This window comes from Monodon monoceros, unplaced genomic scaffold (assembly GCF_005190385.1).
Source record: "Monodon monoceros isolate NGI ecotype Baffin Bay Population unplaced genomic scaffold, NGI_Narwhal_1 Super_Scaffold_1, whole genome shotgun sequence".
Lineage (NCBI taxonomy): Eukaryota > Metazoa > Chordata > Mammalia > Artiodactyla > Monodontidae > Monodon > Monodon monoceros.
The window spans coordinates 86,609,710-86,636,344 of NW_021703765.1; the positions used below are offsets into that span (position 1 = coordinate 86,609,710).

The following is a 26,635-nucleotide window of genomic DNA, read 5'->3' on the forward strand; positions in this document are numbered from 1 at the left end:
TTCATTCACTCCCTGCCCCCTGCTGTCCGGGGTCTGTGTGTACCCCCGAGTCATTCAGTCAGTCACTCATTCCCTGCCTGCGCTAGACTGCAGGAATGAGATCTTTGTAGTTTTTTTTTTTTTTGGCCTTGCCGCGTGGCATGTGGGATCTTATTTCCCCGACCAGGGATTGAGCCCGTACCCCCTGCATTGGGAGCGCGGTGTCCTAACTCCTGGGCCGCCGGAAGTCCCAGAACGAGATCTTTGTTCTCAGGGAACTTGGGTGTCACTGGAAGGGGGCTGATGATAAACAAATTAGCAACTAACTGAAGACGGCTGCAGGGCGAGGTCGGGACTGCATAGGCAGCTGTGCAGAACTGCACCCGAGCCCAGCTCAGGGAAGGGTGGGGAAGGCCAGCCTGGCAGGGGAGTGGGGGCGGGGCAGCAGGCCAGTCGCACAGGCCAGGCGTGGGAAGGCCTGGAATTCTGTTCCAGGTCCTCCTGAGGTTGGCAGGTTGGGAGGGGCGGCTTTTGCTGTGCCCGCCTCCCCTCTCACTGGGCACCGGCTCCACCCCAGACTCTCCCCACTGAAGACAGACCACACGCTGGCCGCTCGGAAGCCGCGGCGTCCACAGCGACAGCTCAGACTTGGGGCCTGGGATGAAGCCGGGCTGCCAGCAAGACCCGCGCCGTGTCCCCGGAGGCTTCCCTCAGAGGCAGCTCTCAGCCGCGTCTGAAAGTGCAGGAGGGGCCCCAGCCCCCCACCCCGCCGGCTCTCAGGCCCCGCGAAACCCTCGGCTAGGCTGCAGGGCCATCTCTTCTCAGCCAGGCTTGGCGGCCGCTGTGGCCCCCAGAGCTCCACCCACTGCCACCTCTGGCTCCGGCTCCGGCCGGCGAGGCACAGGCGCTCAGGCAGGAGCGGGGAAAGGGGAACGGGCTGTGGGGCTCAGTCCTCCTGGCCCGGAGGGGCCTGGGGCAGGCAGGTGGGCCGTGTGGGCTGAGCACCTGGCCCAGGCGGACTCGGGCCCCTCTGTCCCCGCTGCGCCCACCCCATGACGGATGGCGTCCCCACAGCGCATCCCTGCTCGGTGGTCTCCCCACCTTCTCTCTGCTCACAGAGGCAGTCCGCGCTCGGCTGTTAGGATGCAGTAACTTAATTGCTCGTTAATTGAGTAATTAGTGCTTTGTTTTGCTTTAAAGCCTAAACACTCACAAAAAGTGACTTAGCTGAGTAAACAAGAATGGGATTTTCAGGATCCACCATCCAGGCACCATGCCTAGCTAATCAGGGCTGACTGTGACTTCCTGGGCCGAGGGGGCCAGGGGCTCTTTGAGGGGCAGTACTGGGACCTCAGTCCAGTCTTGGCCACCACAAGGGAGTCGCTGGCGTGGGGCCCTGACGACATGGGCCAGGTTAAGACTGTGGGTTCTGGAGCCCTGCTCACCCACCCTCCAGCCATGCCCTAGGAGGACTCCCAACCGCTCTGCCTCAATTTCCCCGTCCATAAGCAGGTAGATCTGTGGCGGGGCCTAGCGAAGTGTGTGGAAGCAAGCCCAGTGAGCAAACACAGCATCAGCCCCGTGCCCTGTGGTTTTCTGGGCCTCTGCCTCTCTTCTGCCACCACTCCTGCCAGCCCTGCGGTCCCAGGGCTTGCCTGGGGTTCTAGGGCAGGTGGACAGTGGCACAGGGCCATTTGGGGCCTGGACCCAGCTCACGGCCCCTGCTCAGTGGCCATGTGGCCGCAAATAAATCCCTTTAACCTTTGAGCCTCTGCTTTCTCATCTGTGAAGTGGGCTTATGCCACGGTGAGCACTGGTGGCTGCGGCCGCCCTTGAAAGGAGGTTGGTGCCAGCCTTCTCCAGCCGTGTGCCCAACTCCCAGCACTTCAGAGCCGGTCACCCGACAACCCCATGGGCACCCCATTCCACAGATGAGACAGCGGAGGCCCCAGCACTGCCCTTCTGGCACGCCCGCCCCCGAGGGCCCCCAGGGTCTACTTCTGACAGGGAGGGGGTGCCTGGCTGAAACCCTCAGCTGCGGTGCTCCTTTACAGGTTGGAGGTGCGCATACAAGGATGAGAAGTGGCCTTCCCACTGCAGAGCGTAACCAAACAGCGCTGCCTCTTCCCAGGCTGCCCACTGCCCAGCAGGGGTTCACAGCTCCTCATTGGCTCTGTATTTTAGCTGAATCGCTTAATTGGCATGTGTTCTACATCCCCATAGAGCGTTTGCAGCAGAAACGAAGGTGACACTTCCGCCCAGGCTGGGGTCCCTCTGCTCCCCAGACAGTGACGCCCCTCTCTTCTCCCCCAGTTCTTCCAAAGCGGCTCCAAAAAGCAGAGTGTTTAATAAGCTGGAGCTGATGTGCAGGCCAAGGGCGGGAGCCCCGAGCGCAGGCACGGACTGTCCACACAGCCACCGCTCCTGGGCCCACGTGGCCCCATGGCAGGTCGCCTTACTGTTCAGGTGCCACACACTAGTGGGACATCTGGCGGGACACGCTAGGGTAGAGCAGCCCTGGGCAGGGTGCCAGGTGCTCATGTGTGAGAGGCCTCAGAGCACGACTCCCATGTCCTGGCGCTCAGGTGTGCAAAAGGCACACATGAGCCACGAGAACATGCCCAGCGAGCGCTGCCCACGCCGAGGACTGGTGCCACCTGGGCTTCCCCGGGCGTCCCCTGGCACACCTCCGGCCACATGGCTACGACCCAGGGCAGGGGTCAGCACCGGCTGCCCAGCAGCTCAGACCTTCCTCGCTGCCACGCTCAGGTGGCCTGAACAGAACGTCCTGTCACCTTCCGCTCACGCACAGACCGCGGATCCTGCCTACTTTTTCAGTTTGCAGCTGCTCAGGCCTTTGCAGGTGACGGTGCCCACTGGGAGCCCGGCCCAGGCCAGGGGGAGGGACCGGCCCTCCTTGGCCCCCAGTAGCTCTGCAGTCAGGGCCTGCTGCTGGGCAGGGGCCAGCCCACCCCAGCCTTCAAGCGCCAGGCCACACTGACCCTGAGCCTGCTGGACCCCTGGATGGAGGGGGGGCCGCCTGAGTGAGAAGAAGGGCCGGGGCGGTTTCACACCCTCCTTCCAGCAGCCCCCCGGCCGCCCCTCGACCTGTGTCTCTGTTGCACAGTGGAGACTCCGCAGCGATCAGGAGGGACACCCCCGCCCCCAGGGGTGACTTTGGCCCAGCCCTGGGTGCTGGAACGTCTGCTGGGGGCACAGGCTCAGCAGCAGGGCTCCCTGCCCATGAATTTTTCATGCCTTTGTTTGGGGAGTGGGAGAGGCAGCCTTCCTCAGCGCTGCTGTGACGCAGCGGTAATTAACGTTCGCCCTGAGAGCAGAGCAAGGCCTGTCTCTGCGGCTGCTGAACAGCCGTGTCAATTTGTGGAGGCCCGTGAGCCGCCCTCGCCCCAAGCAAGTAGCTGCCCAGGTTTCTGGAAGGGTCTCGGTGACGGAGGCCAAGCTCTCCAGACCTGCTGTGCAGGTGCCCCCAGGGAAGCAGGCATTGTCCGGCGACAGTGTCTGTGCCCAGGCCCGTGGATGGCTCAGGTGCCTCCAAGGGCTGGTCGGGTGATATGGAAGAAGGGGCCGGGGCACATCACGGTGACGGCGAAGGTGACAGTGGTGATGATGAAGATGACGGTGATGATGGGGGTGACACTGAGGAAGGTGGAGATGACGACGACAGCGGCTCACGCTTATGAAGCCCAGACTGCCAACCAGCTGCTGCTCTGAGCTCTCCACCCACACTGACTAATTTAACCCCAAGCCACCGCAGCACGAAGGCCCCCGTCTTGGCAGACGAAGAACTGAGGCGCAGAGAGGTGAGACGAGCAGCCGCCATTACCGAGGGTGAAGGCAGGACGGAGCCCCGGGCTCCAGGACCCACCGGGGGGGCTATGTCCCCCGCATGCGACAAGGGCCAGCACTCAGGCCCTGGACGTCAGGAGAGGTGGGGAGGGGGCCCAGCGGAGCCCTGCCTGGCACTGGGCAGGGCTGTATGTGGCATGTGGTTCCGCATTCTCAGTAAGACACAGGGTCTCATGAGAAATCTCCAGATTTTTAAATATTGGCAGTGAATTTTCTTTTTTTTTTTTTTTTTTTTTTCCGTACGCGGGCACTCTCACTGTTGTGGCCTCTCCCGTTGCGGAGCACAGGCTCCGGACGCGCAGGCTCAGCGGCCATGGCTCACGGGCCCAGCCGCTCCGCGGCATGTGGGATCTTCCCGGACCGGGGCACGAACCCGCGTCCCCTGCATCGGCAGGCGAACTCTCAACCACTGCGCCAACTGGGAAGCTGGCAGCGAATTTTTTTTTGAAAATTAGGCCAGTTAGGCCAAACAAAGCCTCATCCAGCTCGTGGCTTCTCACGCTGTGTCTCAAGGCCATGTCCACCCATGGATGGGTCCCTCGTCACATCACGTCCGTGAATGACACGCAGTTAAGCCTTGGGCATCCCCACGTCACATCTATTAGCGTGAGTGACACGGTGGCCTGGGACGTGGAAGAGCTGAGCTTTGGGGCTTTGGGATGCGGGACCCTGAGCTCACATCTGCCTCTGACCTACACGGGGTGGTCTTGAGCTCCCAGCGGGGTGCCTCTCCCCAGCCACTCATTAGAGTCACCTGGCCCAGGCTTCAGGCTGACGGGGTCTGAGGTCCCTTGGGTGAGCTGAGGCGCACTCAGGACTGTTACCCTCTGGGCTGACTGAAGGATGGGCAGAGGGGCTGGTCCTGGATGAGTAGGCCTACTGGTTCATTGTTTGCTGGCTCGACCAGGCTGGGAGGAACTGGTAGGCAAGTAGAGGGGTGTGCTGCCTCCTGAGCAGGATTGGAGCTGGGGGCGAGCAGGGAAGGGTAGAGTTGATACTGGGCTCTTATCTGGGCCAAGGAGTGCTCCCTTCCTGGTCACCAGCCATCAGGGTCAGGCAAGAGCTGGCACTTCCAGGGCTGAGAGACACCTCCCTGAAACTCTCAGGTTTGGGCCTTCAGCCATTCCAAAGGGGAAACCCTCATTCTTGGCCTAGTTGGAAGACAATAATAATCTTGAGTGGTGATGGTGGTGGTGGCGGCGGTGGTGAAAATACAGCCACACGGTGTATCGTGATGAGCGCACACCCAGCACTGTCCTAGTGCTTTGCATGTATTCACTCATATAAGCTGTACAACGATCCTGTAGGTGGGCTGTTGGCTCTGTTTTACAGAAGCGTAACTGAGGCACAGAGAGGTCGTGGTACTTGCCCAGGGCTGCACAGCGTCAGAGCAGGCGTCTGCTCCAGAGCCCATGTCTTGGGCTCCCACCATACCCAGCACATCCCTTGGGGCCTAGGGGCTGTCCCCTGCTCTGTGGACTCCCCGCCTAGACCCGCACCCACACCAGGATGACGCCCTCCAGGACCCGCCCAGCCCAGCGCAGCCCCGTGAAGGTCGCCCCACTCAGGCAGCTCCCACCAGACAGATGGGGCTCTTTTTCTCTCTTTGTCCTGATTAATTGCCTCATTCAATTCCGACTCTATTGCAGTTCAACGTTAATTCAGTGGGACTTAACGTGAATTCATTTGCAGTGCAGCCTGAAAACGGTGAGCTGTTTGCTTAATTATAGGCTCCGTGGCCTCGCTGGAAAGCACCCTCACCCCCTCCTCGATGTCAGATCATTTAGCTGTCACCAGTGGCACCGTCCGAAAGCGCAGAAAGGATGAAACCGGGCCTGGGGTGGAGAAGGGCCAGGCCTAGGGGTGCTTCCAGGCTGCCCAAGGGACAGGTGTGCTGCGCCCGAGGCCCGGCCCCCTGACGGTCTGGTGGGATTGCAGTTTCCACCTCAAGGGCTAGTTAGGCATAAAGAGGCCTGATTGGGGGTGTCTGGCAGCTCGGCTAATTCTGCAGCATCAGAGGGGTTCCTGTCCCCCACAGCCCCCAGTTCCCCCCACCCCTCCCTCCTGGCACAGAGAGCGTCCGGAAGTGCCGGTCATGTGGCCGCACGACAAAGCTCAGTCCAAGCTCGCTGCGCAGTGAAGCTTTGCACGTTCTGGCCACTCGCCTTTCCAGCCTCATCTCCCACCTCGCCTTCTCGCCTTCCTGCTCTGTCTCTGGGTTTCAGCCACCCGGCTAGAGCCAGCCAGCCATGAGGGGTGGACCTGGCCTCTCACCGTGGTTGTACGGCCAGGAGACTGGGCCCGTGGTCCCTTTTGCCATTTGTGAAGGGACACCCGCCCTGGAGGTCTTGGGCCAGGCCCTGCAGGGTGCAGTGCGAGGTTGGGGGCCAGAGGGTCCGCGGGGCTGCTGTCAGCCTCAGGAAGATCCCCCCTGTCCCCAGGGTCACTCTCCGCCTGATAAAGCACACGCAGGCTGCCCCAACTCAGCGAACTCTGTCATTGGACCCACCCCGGCCCTCGCCCCAGGGCGCGGAGGGCGTGTGCCGGATCGCAGACGGGTCTGGTGGAGGGCCCCACAGAAAGAGCACGTGTTTGGAGCACCTCCTCATGTCTGCCTGGGGCCCATCACCCTCCTGTGCGTCCCGGGGAGATTTATTTTCAGCAACATAATTCACTTGACATAAACGTGTCACAATTACAGTTGCTGGGGAGAGATTCTTTATGGTTTATATTCTTTTAGGGGGAAAATTGCTGTGGTTTCTTTTTAAAGCTCTGCTCACTGAAAATGGAAAACAAGGATTTGTTTGCACGATTTTCACAATCTTCCCTTAACCAGCTGCGCTACCACGTGGGGCGGATTCTGCTGGGGCACCTGCAGGGAGGGCGGGGGAGCAGGTGGCCCCCACCCCGCCAGGCAGCACCTGCAGCACAGGCTGTCCTGACTGCTTGTCTTCCACGGGTCCCAGCTCTCACTGCCCCCCGCCCGCCCTGCGGCCCCTTCAGGCCACCCGAGGCTGGGCCTCTCTGTCTCCCTGCCCAGGCGGTGCCCAAATTCCCTCCCCTGAGCCCTGGTCCTTCGGCCTCGTAAGCAGCCAGGGGGCCCTCGCATCTCACCGCGGCACCCCCGCTGCCTGGAGAGCTCAGCACCTGGGAGGGAGCCTGAGGGGGCGGGGGGCTGCTCCACGTGTTTCCTGGGGTTACCGGGTAGCTCGGGCCTGCTGGGGCATGCCGGTGCTGGCCTGCATCTGCCCGGTCACGTGCACTCCTCTGTCTCACCTCTGCCTCGCCTACCCCCACAACCAGCCCCCTGCCCGGGTCCTCGATGGAGCTCCCATCCAGGGCTTGCCTAGGCCCCCAGATCCCTCCCGGCTCCCGGTGCCTGGGCCCCTGGTCCTGCTGGCTGGGGACACCCCCATCCCAGACCTGAGGCCCCGAGTCGGGGCGTGGGGCAGCCAGAGCCGCCTCCTCTGGCCCTCCCCACCAGCCCAGGCCCCTCCCACACTCTCACCTTCTCAGCCCCTAGCACCCGACCTGCCTCTGGGGCGCTGACTCACCTCTCTCTCTCTCTTCCCCCCACTGCAGTGTGACAGCGAGAGCGACGGGGATGACAAGGTAAGCCTTCCACCCCCTCACCTGCCCCTCCTGCTGACCTGGACACCAGGCAGAAAGGTCATGGTTCTCCTGTGGGGTGTGCGGGTGACTGTCGCCTCCCCGACCTGGCTGAGGACCAGATGCGGTAGACGTCCACGCTGGGACCTGGGACGCTGCCCGGGCCCCTTGGGACTGCAGGACCGGGCCTCAGCTCCTGGCCTGTCAGCAGCTGTCTCAGTCCAGGGTTCCCTGGGATGGGGGAGCCGTGGGCAGAGCGGGGGCCACACTCTGTTGCGTTTCCATGCTGGGGGCCGTAAACATCACCCCAAAACAGAGACTTCCGCTAATAGCAACAGCGCCTGGCCCCTCGCAATTCCCTCCTACCCCCCGCTTTTCAGGAACAATGAAGTTTCTACTAACTCGGGATTTATGCAGTGGGAGAGTTAGCACAGGGACAGCCGAGGGGCCTCCCGGAGGTGCCGGCATCCTTCTGCGTTCCTTTCCGCAGCTCCTGCCTTGGCCCTTGGGGTGCAGGAGACCTTGGTCCTGGCCATCTGCAGGGCCCTGTGTGTCCTGGGGGAAGGGGAGGAGCTCTTGGCTCAGCAGTTACTTGCAGAGCACCTACTGTGTGCTGAGCTCTGTGTGGGCAGGGGTGCAGCTGGGGGCGCCACTCGGGACTGGCTCTCAGGGGCAGCGCCCAGCAGCAGCAGGCACAGGCGTGAGACCCAGCGGGTGCAGGCGCCTGGCACTCACCGCCCCAAAGCCCTGTGGGGCAGGGACTGTCGCCATCTGATGTAAAAGTGGAGACCGAGGCACAGAGAGGGTAAGGAACCTGCCCGAGGTCACACAGCTGGAACCCGGGCAGGCTGGGCACGCCGTCCTTGGTGAACGAGCTAGCAGCCCACCTGAAAGGCCTTCGGTGGTGAGACGGCAGGAGGTGGCCGCGCCGCTGTGGTGGAGCCCCTCGTCCTCGGGGTGGGGCCCCCCGGGGGTGGCGCTGGGCACCAAGGAGGACAGGTGTCCAGGCAGCGGGGCCAGTGTGCATGAGGGCTCTTCGTGTGAGGCGGATGGAAGGGCAGCTGAATACCGACTGGCGTCTAGGCAAGTTTCTGTGAACTGGAACGTGGTCCCGTCGGGGGGTCTGTGCCGTGTGAGAGCCTCAGTTGCTGCCTCTGTGGTGTGTCCTGACCTGCGTGGGCAGGAGCTGTGAACGGACAGACGGCCAGCCCCCCTCGTACAGGCTTCACGCTCAAGCACAGAGCAGCCTATGAGCAAGTGTGGAAAGAACCCAGGCCGGCTAGCAGGGTGCTCAGGGTCAGGGCAGGCCTGCTGAAGATGCCTGGGGTCCGGATGACCAGCCTCATGAGGTAGGGCACGGGTCTGGGCTGGGCAAGCGTTCATCCCACGGGCCGGGAGGGGGCAGGAGTCGCACGGTGAATGGAGGAGGAACAGGTGTGGGCGGCTGAGGCTGGGGGTGCGCCGCCCAAGGCGAGGGGCCCAGAAGGTCTGTGTGGAGTCCTTGCTGTGGTCTAGACCATCCAGGGAAGGTGGCCAGAGGGCAGGGCAGCTAGGAAGTGTCTGGTCCCGAGTGCTGCCCCTCAGCCGTCCTGTGGGTGGACAGGGTGTCGGGCCGCCGGTGGGCACTGGGACAGGTGCCGCGTTTCCGCAGGAGCTGTCACTCCTGATGTCTTTTTTTTATATAGAAATTTATGTATTTATTTTGGCTGCATTGGGTCTTCGTTGCGGTGCGCGGGCTTCGCATTGTGGTGGCTCCTCTTGTTGCGGAGCACGGGCTCTAGATGCACGGGCTTCAGTAGTTGTGGCTCGCGGGCTCAGTAGTTGTGGTTCATGGACTCTAGAGCGCAGGCCTCAGTAGTTGTGGCTCGCGGGCCTAGTTGCTCCACGGCATGTGGGATCTTCCCAGGCCAGGGCTCGAATCTGTGTTGCCTGCCTTGGCAGGCGGATTCTTAACCACTGCGCCACCAGGGAAGCCCCACTCCTGATGTCTTTAATGTATTAGATCGCAGCACCTGGGAAAGTGCTGCGCTGGGCCATCACCTTCAGCACCTCCTTTAATTGCAGATCTGCAGGAAACGCTCTCTGAGGCCATGGGCTGCTTTGAGGGGGTGTGGGGAGGGGCTTCTGAGACCCTGAGGCAGCTGACTGCTCTGTCCAGGGGCCCCTTGGTCAGCGCTGGGTCTGGCATGTTTCACCCTCCACCCTTGGTCCACCCCTCCTGCCGGAGCGAGGACCCTGGAGTGGAGACCAGGCGCTGGAAGGGGCCGAGCCAGGGCACAGCCCCACATGGCAGCTCCGACCAGGCACGCCGAGAACTTCTGCCCAGGGCCGTCAACCCCGGGCACCGAGGCCAGCAGGCTGTGACCGAGGGCTAGCCGGAGGCCGTGGCTTTGGCCTCCTCTGCATTCACGCCCACCCGCGCACTGGCCGTGGCCCCGAGCTCAGCCTGGCCAAGGACTGATGGGCACAGCGGGCGCGGTCACCGGGGGTGGCCCGGGAGCTCGCTCTGGTCGAGTCTGGGGTGGGGTCTGGAACCAGCAGTTCCTCCTGGCGATTCCCCGTGCAGCGTGAGGGAAGAGCCCCACTCTGAGAGTCTTTGGGAAGGCCAGGGTCCGAGTTCCAGAGGCCTCTGCTGGGAGAGACTGGCTTCTGCGCTGGGGCTGACCCCGTGGCACTTTCATCGGGCCTCGGCGGCCGGGGCTCCCCAGGAGGAGGGGCAGAGCCCAGTCTTCCCCATGGTGACTGGGCCCCGGCGTGGCCATGGCGGTGGGCCCCCAGTGGGCTGCACAGGCGATTTGGGCATGTGACCACCCCTGGCTCCGTCGCGGGCAGGCCTTAGTGGGGCCCAGGCAGGGGGTGGGAGAGAGAAGCCTCCCACTGTCGCCACCTGCCCCGTGAGTGATGGGGTGCCTCTGCTGGGCTATGGTGAGCTCTGAGTGAGCTAGCACAGGGTGACTGGGCCTGCCACTTGTGGGGCGATGGGCCCCCTGAAGTGGGCAGAGCCGGGCCATGCTGCAGAGAGCCTCTCGGCTGATGAGCCAGGGAAAGGTACAGGATTCCTCCCCGGTCACCCGAGTCTGCCTTCTCCATGAGTACATGGGGCTTCTGGGACACTAGGGTGTGTTCCAGACAGCTGGAGATGCAGGCCAGAGGCCAGGGCCGAGATTCCACACAGCTGACCATGGTGCTGCTCGGAGAAGGGGGCCTGGACGGAGCCCAAGAGCTGCCTGGTGGTGGGGAGGTCTTGGGGCTTCCCAGAGCTGCCCCCTGGGATAGGGGCCCCCTCTAGGGCCCCAGGGCTGTTCACCAACCAGCATGGACAAATCTTGGTATTTCTGCCGCCGGGACGGGGATGTGTGTGGTCAGCACTGGCTGGGCTGTTGTGACTCGCCAGGCCCTGCGTGGCTGCCTGGGCTGTAGGTCTGGAGGCTGCAGCTGCCCTCACTCTGCCCTCACCAGCTCTCCTCTGGGCGTGGCACAGTTTCCTTGCTCCCCAGCTCACATCTCTGCCCTTACCAGAAGGATGCAGAGACCTCTGTTGCCTACGCGATAAACTCCCTACCTCTGTCCTGGCTTTCAAGGTGCACACACCAACTGTCTACCACATGGCCCCGTGTCAGGGAGGAAGCTGTAATGGAACTGGACTAGAGAAGGAGTTTGCATTTCTCACCTAAAGGCCCGGATGTGGACCCTCCCGGCTGGCATGGCCTGTCTGTGGTCATCAGGCTCCTCTGTCTTTCTGCTTGGCCATTCTTGGCATATGGCTTCCTTCCTCATAGCCACCTCTTAATCCACAGAAGCAGCTGTAGCACCAGCCATCTTATCTGCTTTCCCCTTTCCCACATCATTGATCTTACAGCCTGACTGATCACCTCCTGCGTGGTGACGCAGGGATGACGTTGACGTAAAATGTACAGTGGGGCCGAAGCAGAAGGAGGGAGGGAGGGAGGGAGAGAGTGGCTGAGCTCAGAGAGGCCACATTGTAAAAAGTCATGGCAAGAAATTCAGCTTTTGATCCAAGTGTGGTGGGGAGCCACCATCCTGGGAGGTCCCTGACACACAGCCTCCCCCTGGCAGTGCTCCCCAGGGACACGAATTATGCACCAAGGGTATCACCTGCGGTCCAGACCTCTCTGTTTCCTCCATGGCAGGGACACCCGGTTACTCGAGGCTGTTTGGGTCTGAGTTGGGGTGGTGGGTATGGAGAGACCTTTGGAGCTCCTTCTGTCCTTTACCCGAGCTGGGTTTCTGGGCAATGAGTAACTTCCTCTGGGCCTGTCCAAAAGCAGGCGCAGGTCAGAGGGCCAGGGTGGACACTTGCCTGGGACCTCGGCCAAAGTTACCATCCCCCGCCTTCCCCACCCCCCAGGGCAGGGAGAGCAGAGCGAGGCGTCCACCCTCTGCCGCACTCCGGGGCAGCGCCCTGCCTTTCCGAGGCCGCGAGAGCACAGGTGGCAAGGAAAACACCGTCCGCTGACAGCAGTGCCCTGGCCTCCCCTGGAGCCTGGCCGCGAACAGGCTGAACGAAGCTGGGACAAGCCTGACTTGTCACACTTCTTGGTGCACAGCAGACTGGAAGCAGCGGCCAGAAGCCCCCCGGGCTGCGGAGACCCAGCTGGGTGTGCAGGCGGGGCGGGAGAGTGAGGGCGGAGCCCCGTGCGCGGGGTCTGTGGGCGCTGACTCCACACCCGTGCTGGGCGCTGGGGATGGCGTGCCAGGCAGGCAGCCCCAAGGAAGCCTCCTCCTGGGCAGGGCGGCGGGAAGACCAGGGCTCCGTGTCTCCTGGCCGGTTTGCGCCCCCGCGCCCGCCAGCGTCTGAGGTCAGGGTCTGAGGGCAGCTGCACCTCCAGGGCCCACGGCTGCCCCTCCTGCCCTGCTTGCCTGCCCGGCCCCGGGCTCCTGCCGGCCCACCCGCCCCTTGCCCACCGGCCTCGGGCTCTGCCTCTTGGCTCGAGGTGCGGACATGCTGAGGACGGTGTGCCTCCCAGACAGGGACAGTCGGAAACCTGCGAGGCCTCTCCAACCAGCCCAGCCCCGGAGGCTGACGCGCAGACTTAGGGACAGACAGACAGATGGAAAACCTCTCCGCCGCCTCCCCTTCTGCGGGACCAGGCCCTGCCCCGGGGGCAGCCCACGCCCGGGATGCAGGCCCCCCGCCCCCTGAGACGCTCCCCTCGCCACAGAACCCCTACATGCTTCCCCACGCCCCACCCCGGCCCTGCTCTGGGCGCTCAGTGCTGGCGGGGAAGGCGGCCTGAGCTGCCAGGAGGCTCCGGAGCCGGGCGGCCAGATGGCTGCGGTTGGTGTCTAACTGTTGTTTTATTGGAAAAATATGGGGTGAAAAATTGTGTGGGGCTCGTCAGGCAGCCTGCTGGTCCGGGCCGGCTGCCGTCTGCCTGAGCGGCCCAGCCAGCACCCAGCCCTCTCTTGAGGGGTGTCTGTCTGGCCTGCCCACCAGGCTCGCCCCTCCAGCCAGCCAGGACGTGCTCCCCGCACTGGGCTGCGGGAACGGGCAGGGCCGGGGATGGGGCCGTCAGGTGGCTGGCCGGAGGGCCGGGTATCCTCTGAGGGCAGCCCTGCAGCCCCGAGCCTCGGTCTTCTCTTAGGTAAGCGTTGCGAACGGGGGTTGTGGCGGTGCCTGTGGCCCGGGGTGGAGGCTGGGGCTTGGGGGGTCAGCACTTGCTGCTGAGATGGCCGGGCGGGCGTCCGCCCCCCAGGCCCCGGGTCAGCCTCGCTGCTCGGGGCCCTCGGTCTGCAGTGAGCACGGACGCCGGTCCAGGCGCTGACGCCTGATGCCTGACGGGGGCCTCCTCTGAGTCCCCGCCTTCTCGCCTCTGACACGAGGCTCACTGGACCCACCCCTTAGGTCCCTGTGGCAGCAAGGAATGGGCACGACAGCCCGACAGCAGCTCCGCGCGGCGCCCGGCGTGCGTCCCTGCCGCCCGTTTCGGGGCAGCTCCCTCTGCATCCCGGGCCCTGCTGGTACTTGCCTCCCACGCCACCGCCGCCGCCCCCAGTTCCCGCAGGACGCCCCTGCTTGCCCTCGGAGCGTCCCTGTTCACAGAGGTTTCCTCCGTGTGCCGGCCCGGCCCGCTCCCGAGAACACCTTCCCGTAGTCTGTAGGAGGTGCACCCGTCTTCCTCTCTCCCAGCCGCGGGCCCCCCTCCAAGGCCGGGTGCTGGGGGGACAGAGGTGCAGGGAGCTGGTGCTCCCCGGTGCAGGGGGTCCTACACCGGTGACCTCACCAGGGTGTCCTCACAGGGGCTCCGGGCTGTGCACCGTGACCTAGGGCTGCTCCAACCAGAGCGTGTCTTCCCACGGGGCTGCCCGAGGAAGAGGAAGGGCCTTTGGCGGTTTGCTCACTGAGGGTCCCAGGCAGGCACTGGGGCGGCACATAGGTCCCAGCAAGGACCACGATCTGATGACTGAAGTGTAGCCCGCGCCTCCTGGGCCCTGCACGCGTCAGCTCATTCCGCCCCAGATAACCCTCTGAGGTGGCATCTGTCCTGCAGCCCCACCCTCAGCGAGGAGCCCAAGGTACAGAGTGAGGATCTGCCAGGACCGGAGGCCTCAGGGGAGTCAGGTACCGTCAGGCTACTGCAAGAGTCCCAGCAGGCGAGGGCGGAGGCCTGGGCTGTGGAAGCAGGGGTGGGAGAGGCGCTTGTGTGCTACAGCTGCTGTAACAAATTACCACAGACTGGGTGGCCTAAAACAGCTCAGGTTTATAGTTCAGGAGGTCAGAAGTCCAAAATGGGTCTCCCTAAGCCAAAACCAAGGCGTCAGCAGGGCTGGTTCCTTCCGGAGGCTCCAGGGAGAACGTGGTTCCTTGCCTGGCCGGCTTCTGGAGGCTGCCGTGTTCCTGGGCTCGTAGCCTCCTCCCCTCGTCACTCTGACCTCTGCTTCTGAGATCACGTCTTCTTCTCTGACTCTCCTGCCTCCCTCTTATGAGGCCCCTCGTGATCACGTTGGGTCCATCCAGGCCCACTAGGGCCTGTGGGCTGGGACGCTAGAGCCCGCTGATGCCTTCGGGAACCCACTGCTCCCCTGGGACGGCCCTGGGCGCATGGGGGGCCCCAGGATGCCACGGGATAGAGGTAGGGGAGGGTCTCAGTCTGGGAGGTGCTGGGTCTGAGGAGCCTGAGGGGTGTCCCAGCATAGGTGAGACAGGTGTGATGGCCGCCAGGGACAGAGAATGGGGGGTGGGCACCGACCCCAGGGGCCCCGTCCACGAGCGCCGTGTAGCGTGAGGCCCGGCACGGCAGCGAAGATGGGAGTGCCCGCTGTGCTCAGCGGAGAGCTGGGTGCGGAGAGTAACTTCCTGCTGGGGTCGCACAGACCTGAGTGCCGGCGGGACTTGCACCTGCACCTTCCAGCTGAATGGGGACGCTGAGGCCGAGGAGGAGCCGGGAGGCTGGAGGAGAAGGCAGGAAGACCTCCACGGTGGGGGCCAGCTGCCCCTGCTGCCTCCCCTGCCCTGGCCTTTCCAGAACTAGCTGAGCAGGACCCCGGGCAGCTCCCGCATCCACCTCCAGGTCTCCCCGGGCTCCCGCAGGGATGCACCGGGCTGCCTGGGCGCTTACAGGAGGTTGTCCTCTGGCCCTGGGGTGTCCATACCCCTCTGTGCCTGGAGGGGTCGTAGCACCTTCAGACGACACCTGCCCTGCTAGCCTCGGAGGGGGCCTCACTGGGCGGGGGCGCCAGGGGCCTGGTGCAGGCTTGCGAGGTGGGTGGCCCTTCCCTGGGGGAGCCGTGGAGTGCTCAGGGCGCAGGCAGAGGCCAAGCACGCAGAACAAGCAGATGCTTTCGGAAATGGCCAGAGCTTGAGGGCCAGTCAGGTGGCTGGGGCAGGGGTCAGAGGGCGGCCGAGACCCCCCACCCCGTCCCTGCACGCCCCGGCCCTGCCACGGCGCAGAGCTGGATCCGCGCCACAACGGCGCTGTGCCCCCGGGTCCCCAGCAGGACCGGAGGCGCTGCCCCGAGAGGAGGGGCTTTGCCGTTGCTCTGGCTGAAGAGAGCCAGGCCTCCGTGGCCTTCGTGCAGACGCAGACGCGGCTGGGGACAGGCAGCCACCGCACGTCCCTGCCCTGCGTCGCGCACACGCGTGCTCCCACGCGCGCACACGCACGCCTTCACACCCGCACACGTGCGCGTGTTCGCCCACGGAGTGTCGCACACGCGTGCACTCAGCGGGCACTCGCGTGTGCACATACACGGGTGCGCTCAGTGCCCACACGCCCCTCCTGATACCTGGAGCTCATGGCTTCTGCATTAGACACCGGCGGAGAACCCACTCCCCTCAGGGATGGGCTGGTCAGTGAGGCCCAGTGGTTTCAAGGACCATGAGTGCCCAAGGTGGTCTTAAGAATGATGTTTGAAGTGAAGCCGTGTCATTATGGGAAGACAGGCTCCTCCAAGGTCAGGCTGTGGTGGGAGAGGAGCCGGGGGGCACACTGAGACCCTTGACCATGACCTGATGGTCAGACCCAGGGGCTTGGTCTGGACCGGGAGACAAGGCCGGGCTGGGGCTGGAGAAGCTCCTAGCTGCTCCCGCTGGTTCCCAGCGCTGGCCCAGCCCTCAGTTGCCACCCGCTCTCCCCACCGCCACTGGCTCCAGGAAACTTTTACTGCCAGGGGTGGGGTCTCCAGGTAGCTGGGAGAGACTGGGTGCAGCCCGGCTGCTCATCTGGAGGAGACATGATGATGGAGTGTACCTTTGGGGCCCCGAGGATTCAGCTGCTCAACTGGGGGAGGTTGCCTGAGCTGGCGCACCAGGGTCACTGCCCCCAGAGCTCCAAGCTCCGTAACCACTGCCAGCTGACATCTCCGGTGGGAGGGCCCCTGTCCCCACCTCTGGAGGGGCCCCACCACCTACCCCCTGTCATCCCCATGCCTGCTTGTCACTGCAGCTCCTAGCCCAGCTCCCTGTGCCCCACCCAGCCCCGTGGCGGATCCTACAGAGGGGTCTTTTTAAAGACCTCATCGTCCGTCTCCTCCTCAGATCCCACACACATCTCTTCCTGTTGCTCAACACAAATGCCCAAGCTCTCTCATGGCCCTCAAGGCCCTGTGCCCCACCCCACCTCCCTGGCTGGCCCTGCCAGGTTGTTCCTGCCTCAAGGCCTTTGCCCTGGCTGTGGCCGCCCCAGAAGACTCTTCCTTGAGCTCCCCTCAGCTTAGCCTGGTCCTTCTCATGTTTCAGGTCTCAGCTCAGACGCCCCTCATGGGAAGGCTGCCCCAGCTGCCATTCAGATCAGTGCCCGTCACTGCTTTTCACATTGCCCTTTACTGTCTGTCCACCCCATCTGCACTCGTATTACCTGTCTCCCTGTGTGTGGCCCTTCTCTCCCACTAGGCTGTGAGCTTGACTCAGGCCTGCCGGTGGGGCGGCTTGTTCTTCTGCATTCCATCCCCTAGTCGGGGTCCTGGCTGTGAGTGTAGTTGAGAGTGGCTGCGGTGACAAGTCACCGACTCGGCAGCTGAGCACTACACTGTTCTCTCTCAGTCTGGAGGCCAGAAGTCCCACAGGAGTGTCCCCGCGGGAGTCAAGCTGTGGGCTGGGCCGGCCCCTCTGCGGTTCCAGGGAGAATCCCTTCCCGGCCTTTCTGAGCTTGTAGAGGCGCCCACATGCCTGGCTTCCCGGCCCCTTCCTCCATCTTCACAGCCAGAGGGCAGCGTCTTCCCGTCTCTCCTCCCACTAGTAAGGACCCTGAGATTAAGCTGTGCCCATGGCATCGTCTCCCCATCTCCGGGTCAACTGACCAACCTTAATTCCACTTTGCTGTGTAAGGTTCACAGACTTCTGGGCTTAGGGCCCTTTTGCTGCTGACCCCAGAGGGGTAGATCAGGACACCCCACTGCATGAACACCTTTCCCCTTCGCTGCCAGAGGCCTTGGAGCTGGGCCAAGTGCAAGAGCTCACACCCTGCTGGGGCACGGTGCAGTGGGCACGGGGGCACATGGGCCCGCAGACACCCACCCCTGAGGTACAGCCACCCCCCAGCAGGGGAGTCAGGGTTCTCCCGCCAGAATCCCACGTCCCAGGACCAGTCTCTACTGCTCTCCTAGAGGAAGAGCACATGTTGGCTAAACCCACGGACCCCAGGGTCAGACTGCCGGGTTTCCAATCCCAGCCCTGCCACATACCAGCTCCGTGGCCTCCAGCGTGTCACCTCACTTCTCTGTCTCAGTTTCCTCATCAACAAAACGGAGATGACAATAGTATGTCCTCAAAGGATAGGCGTGAGGGCCCAGTGATTTCATGGTTAGAAGCCATTCAGCACGGTGCCACATATGTGCTGTTTTTATGGCAGGAAACAGGGTTTCGTGGTATGATGTTTATGGGGGCGGGGTAAGGGGAATATATGTAATTGGTAAATAATTCAAACAGAACAAAAGGACTTAAAAGCCCCACCTAGAGGCTGGCACCGTTGGCCATTTCTCTTTTACGGTTGGAGATTAACTGTGGGCTGTGTAAGTGCATGTGTCTGCCTGTGTTTTGCCGCCTTTAGAAAAGGGAGCGCTGGCCCAGTGCCCGAGGCTCTGGAGCTGTGTCCCAGGGTCCCATTTGAATGGCTGCGAGCGTCCCCGCTGAATGGACCCGCCTCTGATCACCCAGCTTAGGGCAGGTGTATGCAGGCCCTGAACCTGGGCTCTAAGCTGTGGGTCCCTGGATGCCTCGCCAGAGCTGACCTCCTGGTGCCCCTAGCCCCACAGCAGCTTAGAGGTGGGCTCTCAAACTCCTTCCAGGAGCCCCTCGGCCCCCTTACTCTCCGTGGATTGTTTTACAGCAAGTTTCATGATTGGGAGTTGTGCTGCTGGCGTCCTGGTGTTGCACCTGCGCGCTCTGGAATGTTAGGTGCCACCCCGTGGGCCTGGATCCATGTGGGGCATATACTCGGCCTTCTCAAGGGGCGGTTGTTCCCCCTGGATCTGAACTCGGTTTGAGCCCACGGAGCGGCCAGGTGGCACCGGAGTAGTGGTCAGGGTTGGCGTGTACTCGCAATTACAGTAACTAGTTGGACCCCTTCTCCCACTTTGCATCCCCATTTCGCAGATGGTGAAACTGAGGGCGGAGCTTACATCGGACAGATGTGGGGGCTCTGTTGTCCTTCCTTCAAGTCCCAGCTCCTCGACCTCGCCGCTCCGTGACTCAGTTTCCCCCCCTGTAAACTGGGCGTAGGAGCCATCCATATTCGTTGCTGTGAGCGTCGGAGGAGCCGGCCCATACAGCGTTCGGTACAGCTGGCACCGCGCTCTCTGACCTGGTGACGGGGATGGGACGGTGAACGCTCGAACCCAAGTCCGCGGCCCCGTGCGGGCAGATCTGCGTCTCGGGGCTGGATTAATCGGGCCTGCCCGCGCCCCGCCCCCGCCCCGCCCCGCTGCGCTCCCTGGCCGCCGCCTGCGCGCCAGCCAGCAGTGAGCCTTCCGCCGTCGTCCCCGCCGCCTGTGGTCCCTGCGCCGCGCCCGACGGCGTCTGGGAGCCCAGTGCGCACCGAGAGCCGCCCGGAGCGCGCCGAGTCGGCGCGGCGGACGTGCGTGCCCCGCGCGCCCCCGGTCTGGGTTCCGGCTAGGCAGGGCGCCACGGGAGAGGGGCCACCTCGACGGGCCGAGGCTGGCGGTGGCCCGCGTCCATGCCGCCCAGCTTCGACTCCGGCTCCGGTACGGGGACTAGCGGCGGTCGCCTGCAGAGCGCGCCGGACCCGGGGCGCCCGCGCGGTGAGTGAGCGCTGGTGGCTGCGGGGAGGAACTCGGGACTTCGGGGGCCGGGGTTGAGAGAACAGCCGCCCCTTCTATAGGAACGGGGAGCGGGAGAGGCCCCCGGCGCTCTGCTCACTCCGTCTCTCACAGGAGCCGGGCGCGCGGAGACCCCACGTACCTCCGCCTGCGCCCCTGGGGCGCACGTGGCGGCAGACCCGCAGAGAGTCCTGGGCCTCGGCCAGGGCGCTGGGGGGCCCGCGGCGGAGGCGGGGCAGGGCGCTGGGGGACGCGCGCCTTTGTCTGCGCCCTGGCGCGGGCTCGGCCGCCCGGGTTCCCGGCCGCCGCCGCGCTCACCTGCCCGGAGTTGGAGCTCTTTGTCTGGGGCGGGGCGCGGCCGGCGGAGTCTGTGCCGCGTGTCTGGGCCGAGGCTGCCCCGTAGGTTGGGTCCTCGCAAACAAAGCGCGCCTTGACCTCCGCCCGCGGCCGGGATTGCGTATCTCCGGGGAAAGAGTGCTGACCCTGATATTCTCCGTACGGAGCGGGCCCCTTCCACGGGGACCCTGAACTTGCAGCCCAGGGGTCTCCAACCTGCACTTTGGCCTGAAGTGACCCTTTCCTTTCACACCTACACCGGCTCAGTGCCAGGATTGGAGGGTGCCGGCGCTGCCTGGGTCAAGTCTCAGTGGATAATCCTCGAGAAGTTATTAGCACAGATCTGGTGGTTGCGCTAGGGCTGCCCACCCGCCTTGGGTCAGCTGGCCGGCTCCGGACCCCTTGTCCTGGAAGGGAAAGAACCGAGGGACCTCGACCTGGGCCAAGTCCCAGCAGGGGTGGCTTTGTGCCTGTGCTGGGAAGGGCTGGAACCTGAGCCACGGCCTCAGAGGTCCTGGGAGCTAAGGGTGCCTGTGGGTGTTTGTTGAGAGCCTTCTCCAGTGGGCCTGGCTGTGCCTGGCCCGGTATCCCGGCCCTTGCCGTGCGGTGGAAGCCTGCCAGGTCCCTGCCCACGACCCCTGTGGGGACTTGGATCCCTCAGCTTCCCTGAGCAAACTTTAACTTGGGCAGTGTGGCTGGGAGGACCGGACGGACAGGGGACAGTGGCCTTGCCACCTGCCTCCCTCCTTTGCCCGGGTGGCATCCCAGGGCTCGGCAGGGCCAGGGAAGACGCTCCCCGTCGCCGCTCCTCGCCCCCCTCCACTCCCTCCTCTGCTCCCCTTTCACTTTCCCAGTGTCTGGGGCGCCACCTCCTGGCTCTGGGGCCTTGAAGTGAACCAGAACTGGCCTGACTGGGCCTCCCGGGCAGGGCAGCGGCGGCGCCTGCAGCCTTAACTGGACTTGCCGCTCTTCCCTCCACCCCCAGTCTCGGACCGAGGGCAGTCCTGCCCCGCAGGAGCAAACGTACTTTCTCACAGTGACACCTCTACCACGTTCCTTTGCGACACCAGCCTTGGTGGGTCGGGGTGCCCTGCTGTATCAGGTGAGGGCTGGCACACACGCCGACCTGCCGTGGAGTAGCCCCCTCCCCCTCCCAGTGGCCCAGCGACCACACCCCTGGGAGCTAATGACAGCTTGCAGGCCGAGCTCATTCATTGCACCTGCTGATGGCACCCGATGAGGCACTGGGGTGGGTTGCTTGCACGGTCAGCACCACCCCCAGGCCCGGAGGGGCTGTCGGTGCCTCAGGCAATGGAGACCTTAAGGGGGCGGCCTCCGGAGAGCAGAGTGGCTGCCCCTGCTCTGGCCCATCTCATTTGGGCGGCGCCAGCCCTGCCCACTCATGCCCTTCTCCCGCTGGTGCAGGGCAGCAGGCGAAGAGGATTTAAACGTGTGCCAGTGGGGGTGGGGCACCCTCAGACTGACGGGGTCTGGGAAGGCCTGTGGGGACTTGGCTGAAGTCACTGGGTCAAGGGCCCAGACAGGCCGGCCGGCCACACCCTTTGGGGGCTGGGGGAGAAGCTCACACTGTAGTTTGGGGCAGTGGGAAGGCAGTGGAGTGTTTTCAGTCCAGGGTGACTTGTTCTGGTTTGGTTTTTAAAGATACTCTTGGCTGCTGAATGGAGAATTAATTTGTGGGAGTGTTAACGAGACCAGCTAGTAATTAAGCAGCTGTCACTCGGGCTGTGTGGCCTCAAGTGGGAGTGTCAACAGGACCCCCTCCTGGGGTCATGGCGAGGGTCCAGTCCTGTTAGGCCTGGGGTTCTTCGGGTGGGAGGAACGGTGACTCATGGGCCTCTGCGGGAGGATACAGGGCTCTGGGGGCCCCTGGCCGTAGCTCCCAGCAGAGCTGGGGCCATGCCTGGTGCAGAGTGAGCCGGCGTGAGGTGTCCCCATCCTGGCCCTGAGCGGTAGGAGGGCCGGCGCTGCTGACTCTGCCGTCCTGACCCCGCGGACCCCCAGCTCAGGTGGACCCCTCACCCACCCATCCCCGCCCACCCCCCGGGAGTCTCCTCGGGCAAGGCCACGATCCAGGCTGCTCACCACGCAGGATGCCTCGGGAACACCCTTAGGAAGAGGTAAAGCCACAGCCTCCCTGCAGAGGGCACGCCGGGCCTCAGCTCCCTGCTCCCCTGGGCGGGGGATCCTCCGCTGGGGACTCCCGCCGGCCTGGCACCGCTGGTTAACAGACTCCCCTCTGGTGCGGGTCCGAGTCCAGCCCGAGGAGCGTGGGCCTGTGTTTTCGGGCTGCGTTCGCCACCTGTTTTCTTCCCAGTGCGGGGTTTCGGGGCGTGGTTAGGCAGGAGGCCCCAGCCCAGCACGAGTGTAAGGGGCACAGCGGTCTGTTCACGGTTCGCTCTGCACGTTGCCGTCAGCAGGCCTGGAGTGACACGGGCCCGGGAAGCCTCCGTCCAAGTGGCTCCTGCCCTTTCCCACAGACCCGGGCCCTGCCTGTGCTGGGCCTCCTGTGTGCGTCACTGTCTGGGACTCCTGTTTCTGTTCTGTTCACCTGTCAGTCTGTTCTCACCTCAGTCCCCGTCTCATGATTGACTTTCTTGCACCACAATTTACATGCAACAAAACGCGCCTGTTCTGAGTGTACAGTTTGGTGTTTCGACGAATACATCCCACTACATACCCCCCACCAGAGTCCGACAGAGGATGTTTTCATCACCCCCAGAGAGCTCTTTCACGCTTTTTTCTTTAAGTTTTTTATTTATCATGGTGAGATACACATAACAAAATTACCATCTTAACCATTTTAAGTGTACAGCTCGGGGCATTAAAATACATTCATATCGTCGTGCAACCATCACCACCATCCAGCTCCAGAATTTCTTCATCTTGCCAGACTGAAACTCTGTCCCCATCAAACACTAACGCCCCTCCCCTCCCCCGGCACCCACCAGCCTGCTCTCTGTCTCCATGGACTTGCCTGCTCTGGGGGCCTCATATCGTGGAAGCACACGGGATTTGTCCTTTTGCGACTGGCTTGCTTCACTGAGCCTAGTGTCCTCAAGGTCATCCACGTTGCTGCCAAGTCAAAGTTTCCTCCCTTTTTAAGGCTGAATAATATTTCATTGTGTGTATACACCACATTTTGTTTATCCAGCCATCTATTTATGGACACTTGGGTTGCTTCCACGTTTGTTGTTTTTTTTGTTTTTGGGGTTTTTTTAAGTATTTATTTATTTGGCCCGCACCGGGTCTTAGTGGCGGCACTCGGGATCTTCGTTGCCACATGTGGGATCTTTTTAGTTGCAGCAGGCGGGCTCTTAGTTGCTGGCATGTGGAATCTAGCTCCCTGACCAGGGGTCGAACCCAGGCCCTCTGCGTTGGGAGCGCAGAGTCTTAGCCACTAGACCACCAGGGAAGTCCCTGCTTCCACGTTTTGGCTTTTGTGAATAATGCTGCTGTGGTCGTGGGGGGACAGATACATGTTTGAGCTTCTGCTTTCAGTTCTCTGGACGTACGCTCACAAGTGGGATTGCCGCATCATACGGTGGTTCTCTGATTGATTTTTTGAGGAACCTCCATACCGTTTTCCACAGCGGCTGCACCGTTTTCCATTCCCACCAGCGACGCACAAGGGTTCCAGTTTCCCCACGTTGTTCTCGCCAGCCCCGGCTGTTTTCTGTCTTTCTGGATAGTGGACGTCCTGGGGGGAGGCCTCATGCCCTTTGGTACTCAGTCACCCCACGCCAACAGCAACCACTGTCTGCTTTCTCCCCGAGGAAGTCCACGATGGGGGCATCGGGAGACACTGGAAGCAGAGTAGTGGTGCCCAGGGCGGCGGGAGATGCGAGGATTGGGGTGATTGATAGCTGAAAGGCATGTGGTTTTTTGGGGGGCTGAAAATGTTCTAAAACAGGCTGAGGTGATGGTTGCTCACAGCTGTGTGCCTCCAGTGGGCGTGTTGTATGGTATGTGAATCATATCTCAGCGAAACTGTTTGAAAACAACATCAGCTAGGGAGAAAAGGTCTGCTCAGAACAGCCTTACGGGCTTGCGGCCGTGAGCCAGCGGGTGGGCCACACCCTCATCCTCCCTGTCCTTCCCAAGGCCCTGCACACACAGGGGCGTCTCCCCAGGAGGGGAGAGGCCGAGCGGCCCAGGGGCCCATCAGAAACGGCCACGTTCCCCCCTGAAGTGGGTTGACCCCACTCCACCTGGATACTCAGTGCATCATGGTGGCCGGGGTCCCCAGACCTGTGACGCAGCATGTCTGGGGCGTGGCAGGTGATGTCCTGCAGCCTGGGGCTGGGGGGTGGGGGCATCCCAACTCTGCTCCCCACCCCCCCGCCACCTCCAGTGCCAGGCCTAGCGGAGCCCTCAGGTTCCTGGTGCCGGCTCCGCGGGTTGGTGCCCCGATTCCCAAGTCCTAGCTCCCCACCCAGCAGGGCCACGCTGAGCCCCTGCATCCCTGCTGAGTGGGGCATCCTTGGTTCCCTGATCACAGGCCGAATGACCTGTGTCCGAGTACTTGCAGCTGGGCCTGGGCATGGTCACCCTCCTCCATGGGGGCTGTGGGCACAGAAGGATGTGTTCTGCCAGGCTGGGCGGCCCTTGTGTGCACAGAACCTGCCCAGACCTGTTTCCTGGGTGCCGGGGGCAGGGGGTGAGGGCCAGGTTCACCCCAGCGCTGTAGGTCTCTCTGGCCTCTGACCCTCCTCTCTTTCTTCCAGGCGTCTGTGGGCTCCGAGAAGCTCTTTGCCCCGGCAGCCGATAAAGGTACGTGTGTCCCTGGGCTCCTGGCCTCTAGGAAGGGACAGGACACATTCCTGAAGTCCGTGGCGGCCCCCAAGTTAGGCTGTCTTGGGTTTCAGGTGCAGAGCCTCAGGCAGGAGTTGGGTGCTGTCATTTACTGAGGGATGCAGCCCGCCCCCCCGCCAACCCCCGGGGAAAACCCCAAGGAAACAAGGGAAGCTGAGAACGGGGCCAGTGTCTCGGCCAGAGCTGGGCAGTGCTGGAGCGGCGGTTCCCAAAGCGGGACCGTGAGGAACGCACTTCCCCGGGCTCAGAGGCTCTGTGGTGGCCAGCAGCTCCCGGCTCGGGATGCAGCCCCGCCAGCACACCCAGGCCCTGGCCAGTGAGCCCCGAGTGGCATGGCGCAGGTACCCAGCATCTCACTGTCCCACAAAGCTCTTCTGGCAGGCACTGCTCTGGAGGGTGGATGCCTGGCCACGGTCCCATCAAGGCCAGGATAGGCCTTTGTGACCCAGCCTGTCGGCTGTGGGCTGTGGCCGGGAGGGGGTTCACTGGACCCAGCGCAGAGAAGGGGCCCCTTTGCTTGGAGGGCTCCCTCAGGATATGACCACACAGGACAGGCCTTGGGGCACCCGCAGCCCTGGGGGTCCTGCTGGCCTGGTAGCCGGGCATGGCCTCTACGTGCCTTGAACTCAAGAAGCCCCTTCCTCAAGTCAGAGCATCGCAGCCGAGCAGACGCCTGCTGGGGAGTCTGGGTAAGGCGGCCCACCAGAGGCTCCGAGGAGCCAGGCACGCTCAGCTGGCCTTTCACACGGAATTAACGTAGGGCGCATCCGTTTCAACAAATGACCACAAACCGCGCAGCTTGAAACAACAGACGTCCACCTGCTCGTGGTTCTGGAGATCAGAAATCTGGAGTCAAGTGTGCGCGGGGCTGCGCTCCCTCCAGAGGCTCCGGGGGAGGGGTCCCTCCTGCCTCTTCCAGCTCCTGGTATCGCCGGCAAACCTGGGCGTCCCTGGCTTCTGGCTGCACCCTTCCCGTCTCTGCCTCCGTCTTCACGAGGCCTCTTCCTCTTCTGTCCCTTACAAGGACACTGTCACTGGATTTAGGGCCCACCCGATTCCAAGCTGATCTCATCTTGAGATTCTTAGCTTGATTACGGCTGCAAAGACCCTTTTTCCAAATAAGGTCACAGCCACAGGTTTGGAGGTCATGACGCAGCAGAGTTCAGGGAACTCTGGGCTTTGAGGTGCCCAGAGAGGTGCCTAGTGGCGGGGGGTGATGAGTAGCAGTGCTCATGCTTTTCCAGTGGCAGGAGGCTCTTAGAAGGTTCCAGGCGTCTCCAGAAGGGCTGGGGCACTCGTGGTGCAGGTGGGGTCACGTCCAGGTCTGCATGGCCCATGCCTACCTCTTCCCATTCTGATGGCTGCTCTTACTTTGTGAGGGCCTCGTGTGGAGATGTGCGAGAGACGGGAGGGGACAAAGGGCTAGCGTCCCTGGGCAGCTGTGAGCAGCAAGTGGGCTGAAGCCAGCGGTCCTCTGTTCCTGTCCTTTTCGCAGGAGTGGTGGCATTGGCCTCCTCTGTAGGTGCGTCCCTAAGCAAACAGACCCAAGGCAGAGGGAGGTGTTGCGCTAGGGAAGGAGACTTCCCAGAGGCTCCAGACCTCTCACCTCTTTGCCAGCCTGGGTCACACTGTCCTGCAGCTGCAGGGGAGGCTGTGGCCAGCTCTTCACTCAGCATGGCAGCCGCGGGGTCAGCCCACAGCCCAGCGACCTGAATTTCCACTCCTCCAGGGGACTGGGATGCTGCCCCGTGCAGGCAAAGCTGCTCACATGGGTGGTGCTGCCCTCCGCCTGGCCGCTGGGCTGGGGCTGTGACCTGAGGCCTCCCTTGTAGCAGTTTCAAAAGGAGGGTCTGAAGTGAGCAGGCGTCTGGCTCCGGCTGGCTGGAGCTCACGGCCCAAGGGCAGGCCCGCAGCTCGGAAGGGAGCAGAGGCTCTGGGCGGTGATGAGGGGGGCAGTGTTGGCCCGCAGCAGCTTCCTCCCGACAGGCAGGCGTGTCATCCGGAAGTCTCCCGCAGGGCAAGGGCCCACAGAGGGCTTAGGCCAGGGGTCACCGGGTGGGTCCCGAAGGAGCAGCCGCTAGCACAAGTGAAGCTCCTGCCAGAGGAAGGAAGGGCGACAGAATGAGCTGGGAGCCCAGCGCCCTGCCTGGCCCCGCTCCCTCGTGCACCTCCGTCTCCCTCTGTAAAATGGGGCCGGGACAGCCCCTGCGCTGGGATCTCCGTGGGCAGGAGGTGCAGGACACTCCCTGCGGGTCGGCCCTCGGGGCAGGTGGCC

General features: G+C 63.3%; 1 protein-coding gene across 1 annotated transcript in view; it reads left to right on the top strand.

The window, feature by feature from the left end:
* Positions 1 to 26,635, top strand: part of FBRSL1 (fibrosin like 1) — a 113,405-nt gene that overhangs the window by 68,983 nt on the left and 17,787 nt on the right. Inside the window, exons 13-14 of the mRNA XM_029218478.1 lie at positions 7,429 to 7,458; positions 24,273 to 24,318. Of these exons, the coding sequence (XP_029074311.1) occupies positions 7,429 to 7,458; positions 24,273 to 24,318 (76 nt within the window). The remainder of the gene's footprint in view (positions 1 to 7,428; positions 7,459 to 24,272; positions 24,319 to 26,635) is intronic.